This window comes from Notothenia coriiceps, unplaced genomic scaffold (assembly GCF_000735185.1).
Source record: "Notothenia coriiceps isolate Sejong01 unplaced genomic scaffold, NC01 NC01_scaffold00009010, whole genome shotgun sequence".
In the NCBI taxonomy this organism is placed as follows: Eukaryota; Metazoa; Chordata; class Actinopteri; order Perciformes; family Nototheniidae; genus Notothenia; species Notothenia coriiceps.
In genome coordinates, this window is record NW_011341711.1 from 170,657 (window position 1) to 180,012 (window position 9,356).

The 9,356-nt window shown below is 39.5% G+C and overlaps 3 protein-coding genes across 3 annotated transcripts in view; 1 reads left to right on the forward strand and 2 right to left on the reverse strand.

Moving 5' to 3' along the window:
• The window catches only part of mvk (mevalonate kinase), a 17,193-nt gene extending 14,537 nt beyond the window's left edge, over positions 1–2,656 (reverse strand). The window contains exons 1-3 of the mRNA XM_010770652.1: positions 2,318–2,656; positions 1,697–1,844; positions 1,285–1,429 (exon numbers count right to left, since the gene is read on the reverse strand). Coding sequence (XP_010768954.1) covers positions 1,285–1,429; positions 1,697–1,844; positions 2,318–2,395 — 371 coding nt within the window. The 5' untranslated portion in view covers positions 2,396–2,656. The remainder of the gene's footprint in view (positions 1–1,284; positions 1,430–1,696; positions 1,845–2,317) is intronic.
• Positions 2,657–2,758: 102 nt separating this feature from the next.
• On the forward strand, positions 2,759–4,730 carry mmab (metabolism of cobalamin associated B). Its single transcript, XM_010770653.1, has 9 exons — positions 2,759–2,983; positions 3,303–3,361; positions 3,468–3,561; positions 3,651–3,708; positions 3,804–3,876; positions 3,983–4,080; positions 4,172–4,236; positions 4,340–4,399; positions 4,482–4,730. Exons 1-9 carry the CDS (start codon positions 2,880–2,882, stop codon positions 4,564–4,566), a joined length of 696 nt encoding a protein of 231 aa, XP_010768955.1. The 5' UTR covers positions 2,759–2,879; the 3' UTR covers positions 4,567–4,730.
• Positions 4,731–4,801: 71 nt separating this feature from the next.
• Positions 4,802–8,945, reverse strand: aldh3b4 (aldehyde dehydrogenase 3 family, member B4). Its single transcript, XM_010770661.1, has 7 exons — positions 8,939–8,945; positions 6,591–6,676; positions 6,213–6,294; positions 5,741–6,130; positions 5,496–5,662; positions 5,311–5,410; positions 4,802–5,224 (listed from the first exon to the last, which is right to left on the reverse strand). Exons 1-7 carry the CDS (start codon positions 8,943–8,945, stop codon positions 5,025–5,027), a joined length of 1,032 nt encoding a protein of 343 aa, XP_010768963.1. The 3' UTR covers positions 4,802–5,024.
• Between the last annotated feature and the right edge of the window lie 411 nt (positions 8,946–9,356).

The window sequence follows — 9,356 nt, forward strand, 5'->3', positions numbered from 1 at the left end:
TTATGGATGTTGAGAGGTATCCATATATCTCTTCATTTTGCTCTCAAAGTGCACCAGATAGATGCATCTAACTTCAATATTTTAAAAAAAATGTTCCCGGGGGAGCATGCCCCCGGACCCCCCTAGACTAGAGGGTGTCAGGTCCACTCCCCACTTATAAAAATAGCACTTTACCACTGCACCCCCTCTAATCTCAGATGCACCCTGAGTCATTTTGTTTAAGTACAGTGAGCCTTTCTAAAATATACAGTAAAGAGACAAACCCACCAGCATTATAGGATATACTATGACTTTGTGCCAAATACTTGTTGCTGATTTAGAGTACTGGCACCTTTTTTATTCCAATTCAAGCACTGAGTAAGATACTGTAACTATGATTAAGTAAAGTACTGTAACATATATCACAGTAAACATAACTAGAAGTAGTGTTTAATTGTATGGAATCCATACTCTACTATACTGTATTCACCAGAGTATTGCTTGACAATGCTGTCAATGACTTTCAGGGTAGCTGCTTTTGGGCAGATAGGAGAATCTCAACTAATTGTCCGGCTCTTCTCTCGAGGAAAAAAAGATCCCGGCTTGTTAAAGGCTGCAGTTTGGCCCAGTGCCAGACTCTCATTAGTGGCCGTCCTGTCAGAAAGCATCCCCTCTCTGAGACACTGAAGCACGGTGTCATCATAGATTAAACCTCTCCACAACCTGCAGCTCTAATGTTCCTCAGCATTTTCTGTCCTAGCAGCTGCTTGAGACGCTAAAACTAACATCCGGCCTGTCTGTCTGTCTGTCTGTCTGTCTGTCTGTCTGTCTGTCTGTCTGTCTGTCTCTCTTTATCAAAAAGTGGAAGGATGTTTTTAAGAGGCACTGAAAATTAATTCTAGTATATCTAGGTATGCTTTAGGGTGAGGCTACCTTGTGACTGACATGTTGCTATTATCTGGTTTGGGTGTTGTCTGTATTATTTCTCATCTCTGTATTTGCATTTACAGTTCATAAAAGTTAGCAGTAAAATGTTGGTTAGCGTTCAGTTTTACTCAGCTCCACCCTCTAGTTAAAATATTGTCACTTATGGTCACAAAAAACTAAGATGGTAACGGCTAGACTGACAAACTCGAAGCTTCAGAACCCTGGTATTCCAGAGTGACTAAATCCATTTTTTATATAAAGTCTATTGGTTTTCTATAATGTGCAGAATATGTGAAATGGGTAATTGGATCTTTGTGGCCATCTTAGCCAACCAGATGCAATAACAAAAGGAACAAATGCTGAGAAGAACTATCTCACCTTGATCCGAACAGTGAGATGTAGATGTAGAGGAAGGATAGGGTGGCCATGTTGCAAGTGTCCAAGTTTCCATTGGTGACACCGATAAATTCACGCAGTCTTCTCATAAGTTCAGCATCCAGAGGTTTCCCCTCCTCACGCTTACCTGTTAACATGAGGTACAAAACAGAGCAATCATCAAAATCACTAGAATGTAATGTGAAAGGATGATACACATCTGGTCAATAGTAAGTTGATATTGATTTTAAGCTGTGGCATCTACTCTTATAATGATATGTGTTGGAGTTCATTGTTTATTAGTAAAAACTTGACTAGTTTTAGACATTGTGAAAAGACTGAAATCACACCAAACTGTGCCTGCACAACAACGTTTGTAGGTGTTAATGGTCCCCAGTGCTGCACCGTCCCTTACCGCAGGAAGCAGGAATAAGCTGCTTCAGTTCAGAAAGGTCATAGCAGAGGAAAGTGTCGATATTTGGGAGGTTGATGCAAACGTTGCCAGTCGTGGTGCCTTTCAACCGTAAATATGTCCTCAGGTTCAAACTCACAGCAAGAGCCACCTATAATAGAGCAGAGATATACAGGGTTAATTAATGACATTTATACAATTAAGTGCACATTATTTTAAGTAATGTTCCAGGAAATTGGTGCTAATTGGATGATTGTAGTTATCTTTCGTGCAAAGATGGGTTGATATTTGTTGTACAGTATAGTCTACATATTGCAGAGATTCAATTTAATAACATAAGATAAACATAAGATAAGAAGATTGTTGGTCACAGCAACATGTTAAAACAAGGCATTGCACATCATTGGAAAAATAAAAAAAAATAGACTTAAAATGAACAAACAAATAAAAGAAGTGAAAGCTTCTGGAAGATAGCAACATTGAATTTAAACTGAGATCCTTCAACTGTTATTGCATTAGACTGCCCATATACAGAAAGTGTTGGTCCTGTAAAGGGCATCATTGCTCTGACTAACCCAGATGTATCTCATACATTAAATTTGATCTCTTTCAGCAGTACTTTACCTTTCCGTGCACCACTGCATGCTCTCCGTGGAGGATTGCCTTCCCTGGAGCAGACACGAATACGTCTTTGACTGTCATTTCTGTAACAGCTTGCAGAGTGAAGAAATGCGTCCAGAACTGGGCAGCTTTAAGCCCAACTTGTCACTGACAGTGTTATTATTAGCTAGCTCAGTCACCTAGCTGATGTTGATCCTCTGAAGCAACAGCACGCAGATGACAACTCTGAAGTCTCAACGAATACAGAGGGTTTAAGTAAGCTGTCTTTAGTCTAAATGCAGCAAAGTCCTTTGCTGTGCTTTGCTTCATAGAAGCGTGGATAAACCATGTTAAAAGCACAGCCGATTCAGAGAAGGATGGAATAACATGGGTTCGGCTCCCAGTATCCAATCAGCGCCGCAGCTTGCCGCACATATATTATGTTGTCCAATCAGCGTTCAAACCACACGGTGAGTTGACCAATCATACGATGAAAACGAAACGCCCATAAACTACGGACACCACAGAGGGACAAAACGCGTTTCCCACTACCGTTCACCTTTAGCAGTTAGCTTCTTGCATTAACATGGCATCGTTTATCATAAAACCTGCTCACCTCCGTTGTGTTGTAAGGACATGTAGGTTCTTACGCGAGCCTCAGACAAGAAACACATTGTGTTCAAGCAGAAGGTAGTACATTCCTATTCTTTGTCAAAGTAGTTTTGCAAAGTATTCATCTACTCATGTTGTATTATGTAACTGTAATTATGAGTGTTGAGTAACATTAGGCAGCTACTACACAGAGATACTTATCAAAGAAAGGCAATTTATCAAAGTGTATCTACATGGAGTCTTGTTTGAAACTGAGACTTGAAAAACCTGGGGACACAACAAAATACGTTGTTATGAAACAAAAGGGGTAGCCTACATGCATTTTGTCGTGTTACATGTTTCACTATAAAGTGTTTTTCAAATGTATTTATATACATATTTTCTTTTCTCCCTACAGTTATGCCACTGAAGAAGGCAACAGGGGACCCAAAATATACACCAAAACTGGAGACAAAGGTTGTTTTTTAACTAAGAATCAAAACATGTTACACCACTTTGATAATACGTTTTTTTTTTCAAACGAATCCATTACTTCTTTTACTCTTTCTTTGCCCCCTAAAAGGTTTCTCCAGCACATTTACAGGAGAAAGGAGGCCAAAGGAAGATCATATTTTTGAAGCCTTGGGAAATACAGATGAGCTGTCATCAGCTATAGGGTAAAGTTTCTACTATTCACCAGTCAAATTTAACTTTTTCTATAATCTGCCTCACTGAGTCAACATGTTATGTTAATTTTACATTACAGCTTGGCTAGAGAATTTTGCCTTGACAAAGGTCACACCTTCACATATCAGCTGGACAAGGTTTGATTAGCATATTGCATTCAATCATCTTTTTTTCATTGCAGACATGCAACTGTGTATAAGATTTTCTGAGAGTATTATTCCATTAATTGCAGATACAGTGCATTTTACAAGACGTGGGCTCCAATATCGCCACTCCTCAATCATCTGCAAGAGAAAGCCACATAAGTATGTATTTACAACTGTTACATATGCACTTGCTTTTCTAATACTTTAAAATGTGTCTAATGTGATTGAAGATTTAATTGATTTATTTCTGTTCTGTTTTTGTAAGGTAGAACAAAATTTGCAGCTCAGCCAATTTCAGACCTGGAGACCTGGATTGATACGTTTACTGAAGAACTGCCACCACTGACCAACTTCATTTTACCTGTAAGCCCATCTGAGCCTCTGTAAGACAATGAGTTCTCATGAGAGTAAATGTTTTCCTGTTGCACTCATACCTGAGCTTTTTGTGTCACAGTCCGGAGGGAAGGGCAGCGCAGCATTGCACTTGGCTCGGACAGTGTGTCGGAGAGCCGAACGCAGGTTGGTTGCAGCATATTCCTTGCCCTGTTTGTCGCAAAATGTCCCCCTATATCTTGCTTTTCTGGCACAGAAGGTTCTCACAGATCTTTGTTTCTTGTTATAGTGTGGCTCCAATTGTGCGATCAGGCGAGGCAGATCCAGATGTGGCCAAGTTTTTGAACAGGTCAGTCCAGTGCTTTAAAATGAATATGAGAAAATGATGTCTGTATTTCACATCTAATAGAAATCGCTTCTTTTTCCCTCAGATTGAGCGACTACCTGTTCACAGCGGCCAGATATGCAGCCATGAAAGAAGGCAGTGTGGAGACTATCTACACAAGACCTGAATAACCAGGTTCTCACATGAGGAATAGACGTAGATCTATTTTGTTATTGTGGATGGTTGGTGTTGCAGAGATTTCACAGTTTATTGATTAATTGTTTGTTATCCTGATGCAACTTTCTTATTATTATAATGTGGGAACATAAGCAGTAATAAACTTCAGTGGCTTCAACTTTCAGACAATTTTTTTTATTTTCCAAACATTTTGTTGGTGTACAGTAACTCAAGCAGACCACCTTTAAATACTGGCCAGTATCTTGTGTTGGTTTTAAAACTATGTTTAGCCAGATATTGAACAACTACTATGTAGATTGCTCTTTTTTCTGTAAGATGTAGCTTTACCCTAGCACATTCTCAGCCATGTTTAATACTTTAACAATACATTTGCATGTCAGAACAGTTCAGCACTTGGGGAGTGAGTGGCCTTCTTCCAACATGGCTCTGTTATTATCCCCTTCCCACACAGTCACAGGATGTGGCACCATCCCTGGCTCTTCTGGGACAGGGTGCTGGCCCATGTCATGAGAGACAGATTGCGATCCTCATAGGGCGGATAACGCAGATAGGTTACACACTCAAACCGTGTGCTTCTTAGCAGGCATGATTTCCTGTGAGAGAAGGTATCAAAGCTGTAGCGGCCATGGTAAGAGCCCATTCCACTGGCACCTGTCAAAAAAAAGATTGAGAGTTGATTAAACAGGAAATATGATTCCATGTTTGCCATTATTTATACTATGCTGTCATCGACTTACCAACTCCACCGAAAGGCAGAGCCACCATCAGACTCTGAAGGATGCTGTCGTTTGAGCAAAAGCTACCACTAGAAGTCTCACTCATTAGTCTTCTGATGACCTGCATTATCAGAAAGTCCAACACATGATCAGAATACTCACACCACAATATTACAGTCAATAGAGTGTCTTAACTTGAATCATACCTTGCTGTTGCTCGAATATGCATACACGCAGAGGGGTTTCTCTTGCTTATTTATGAAGGCAATTGCTTCATCGACATTGTTCACAGTCAGAACAGGAAGAACTGGGCCAAAAATGTCCTGTTGCATGATGGGATCTGATTCCGTTACTTCTGTCAAAATTGTCGGGGCTTCAGAAAGAATTAAGAGAAGTTAAGATCATTAAAGAAATGCTTTGTTTTGAAGAATTCCACACAGATCATTCTTACCAATATATTTTTCTGCTTCGATCACTTGCCCACCGACCGCCACCTTGCCAGATCTCCACAGCATGTTCTTCGTACGGTTGAATATATCCAGATTGACCATGCGGCCGTAACTGCTTGACTCTCTGGGATCAGACCCGTAGAACTGCGTGAGGCAACACTTCAGGGCCTGCACCAGTCGTGCTGTGACTGTCGTGTGGCACAAGATGTAGAAAGGAGCCACCAAGCTCTGCCCTGCATTGTGAAAACGTGCCCAGGCGATGCGCTGTGCCGTGGTGGCAATGTCACAGTCTTGGTCTACATAACACGGGTTCTTTCCACCCAAGATGAGGGTGACAGGCGTGAGTGTGCGAGCTGCAGCCTGAGCAATTCTGGTTCCTTCCGACCTGTTTCCTAGGGATTGACCAGCATACACATTTAATGTCAAAAATCATCAAATAAATACTCTCAAAAGCGTTTTATATTGAAGTTTTACCTGTAAAGAAGACATGGTCAAATTTCAGTTCCACAACTTCAGGAAAGTCACGTGTGCCTGCAAGAATCACATGGAAGCATTCCTTGAGAAAAAAAGATTTTTAAATCAGATTAAATGTTATATTGTAGGTCCTTCATTTGAATCAATAAATGGTAAAACTGCAGATTCAGTGGAAATGGATGAATGAGTTATTTAATTATTTTAGGAATCAGACCAAAAGTTGTCCTACTTCTTGGTGCAATCATACAAATAAGTCAATATGCTCAAACAAATTAAAGAAAATACAAAACCTATTTTATCAAAGTACCAATAAGCATTTACTAGAATATTTGAGAAACAAAAGAAAAAAGGTCTGCTGTCCTTCTGGCCATTACTCACATTGTCCAAGTAGAAGGGGATAAGGCGATGCAGGAGCTCTGCAGTGTGAGCGGTGCACTCAGAGGGGCTGATGATTGCACAGTTTCCTACACAAATTTGAATTATGAAATTACAAGGTCTGTGTGTAAGACTGAAAACTCATCTCTTTCGACTCCACTTCGAGCAATAAAATTACTAACAAAGCACTTATATACTAATAAAGGACTGGCTTATCTAAAGCCAGTTGAGCAGCACTTTCAAGTGCTGCTCAACTGGCTTTAGATAAGCCAGTCCTTTATTAGTATATAAGTGCTTTGTTAGTAATTTTATTGCTCGAAGTGGAGTCGAAAGAGATGAGTTNTTTTAGTTGACCTAATTAAAACCGTTTTGTTTTTTATTTATGTGTCACAGTATCACCTCAAAATACAAGATACGAAACATTTTCAACCATGAAACAAAATATAAATAGTCCTACGAATACTTTTATTTTATTTCCTTCTTATTTTTGTCTAAGCTCAAGGGAGCCAGAGCAGAGGGCTTAAAGGGCCGCATGCGGCTCGAGGGCCGCGGGTTGCCGACCCCTGCTTTAGGTAAATCAACTACCCAGTACCAATACTTGAAATGCAATTATTGAAATCCTTAGTTTTCTAAAAGTTGTGAAATGCACCCATAGCCAAATCCAGTTATTTTCCCACCTACATTCATTTGGCTGTGCTGAGAATGGAAAAAGCGGATTAGAGGCGGGGCTTAAGAAAAATGCCCTTAAAGGTAAAAACATTTGCTGTCATTTGACTAGCAATAGGTACACATTTGAACGTTTTTTGCAAATCACATTAACCTGTTAAACCCTGTTAAAAATGCATAATCTGCAGGAAACAGCGTCTGAGGGCTTCTTAATATTTAATAAACTATGAATGTTTCATATCCATGTAATGGGAAGAAACTCAGCTAACTGATGATGTGAACAATTTTTTGCAAAAAAACCCACAAGACTAACGCTGAGCCTCTGAATTAGCCCTGAGTGAAAAAATGCTAACGCCGTTAGCACAGAACTCACTCATAAAACCCTTATTACTTATCGTAAATGCAAATCCAACATATCGATTAGCATCGTGAGATTACACAGAATCGATAGGTATCTGTATCATCACTCCATGAACAGAACTCGCAACATTATAAACAAAACAGATATCACAAAACGTGGCATTAGGTAGCAAACACGGCAACATGTCTTACCTTTGTCGTAGTCTGATCAAAAGTTGTCTTCAATGGCATTAAAACAATAAAAACGCTGCTGAAGGTTAATCCATAGGTTAATCCAATGTGTCTGTGTCACTTTGAAATGATTTCTGATAATCCATCAGCAAAAAAACTAGTTTTCAGATTTCAGAGCGTAAAATAGTTCTAACTTCTCAATGGTAACGTTGGTGTGTATGTGGAAATCCCCCTTTGATTGTATTGTCTCTAACGGTTCAAAAGAGATGTCAATCATCAAAATCGACAAATGGGTTCCAGAGAAACTGCAAAAATGCCCATTTCCACCCAAATGACCCCAGAGGTGGAGTTTCTTTATCTAAACGTCTCTAAAAAGGTCAAATGTCACTTGTTTTGCATCAATCTTGATACAGGGTACTTATTATATGTTGTACTTTGGATTCCTAAAGCTTTTAGTCTACCTTACCATCATGCAAGGGTGGTTTTCACTATAAGCAAAAAATAATGTTTGGAAGGACACTATAATTTACATTTTTTTTATATGTTCAAGCTGAATTTTCTTTAAAATAAAAAACATCTATATTGATTCTGACTTTTCTACATCCAACTCACAGGTTTATCATTACTTTGAGAAGAAAGATTATACATTTTCCCCTTTTAGAAGTGTAGTTATGGTCATTTGTTCTGGAAATTTCATTTTCGAGCCTGAGACCTGAAAAACAGGCTTGGGGCTTAACAGGTTAAGAAAATAAGAATACCATGCATTGTTTTATCTCCAAGGAGCCAAATTACGATGGTCAGTCAGGCACACAATTATATAATACTATTGGAAATCGATGATTGGCGTATATATGGTTAAATGACATTCAATAGGCAATTGATATCCTTTCACTTTGCTGGTGGACAACTGGCAGGCAGCAAGCTAACACTTAAACTGGGATTTCCTTGACTTCTTAGTGTTTCACATATCTCAATGCAGCATCTAGTCAACACTCTGAAATGTAACACTACGCATGTTTACTTTGACAATTGACGTTAACCTCATTAGCATCATAATGTAGCGGTGATGAAGTGTTTCCCACAAAGGTACACATATTTACTGGCCGGTTCCTATTCTCTGTTGAGCGCTGAAGCCACAGATATTTTTCTTTTACCGTCCATTTCTAAGTGAAAGTAAAGAAACCGGTAACTTTGGATATTTTCTGTTGTTTGACGGGCAAAACATTACAGACCAGTTTTTATGGAATGGGCATGGAAATAACTCGGCTTGATGCAGATTCATGGTTTTCACTGGAAAGTGGGCCGTAGCATTATATCGCCAGGAGGTGATGTAGCGCTGCTCTCATCTATGCTCTATTGGCCCTATGAATGCTGAAGATCGCCATAAGATCCCTTGAAGAGTCAGAGCATTTTGGCTTCATTCACCACTGAGCAACTTTCATAGGAATGAACGTTGCCACGCCTCCAATGCTGTATCCAGTTCTCTTTATACATCCCGGATTTGGACAGTCACAAAATGTCAAGACGTTGAGGTCATACTGGGCTAAAGAGCAACAGAGATATTAATCAACT

Coding starts and splice junctions, on each gene's coding strand:
- mmab (XM_010770653.1), top strand. CDS start 2,880: ATGGCATCGTTTATCATAAAACCTGCTCACCTCCGTTGTGTTGTAAGG. Junction 3,362..3,467: donor CACCAAAACTGGAGACAAAG/GTTGTTTTTTAA, acceptor GCCCCCTAAAAG/GTTTCTCCAGCACATTTACA. Junction 4,400..4,481: donor GTGGCCAAGTTTTTGAACAG/GTCAGTCCAGTG, acceptor TTTTTCCCTCAG/ATTGAGCGACTACCTGTTCA.
- aldh3b4 (XM_010770661.1), bottom strand. Junction 5,663..5,740: donor CGAAGCAGAAAAATATATTG/GTAAGAATGATC, acceptor TTCTTTCTGAAG/CCCCGACAATTTTGACAGAA. Junction 5,225..5,310: donor TCTGCCTTTCGGTGGAGTTG/GTAAGTCGATGA, acceptor TTTTTTTGACAG/GTGCCAGTGGAATGGGCTCT.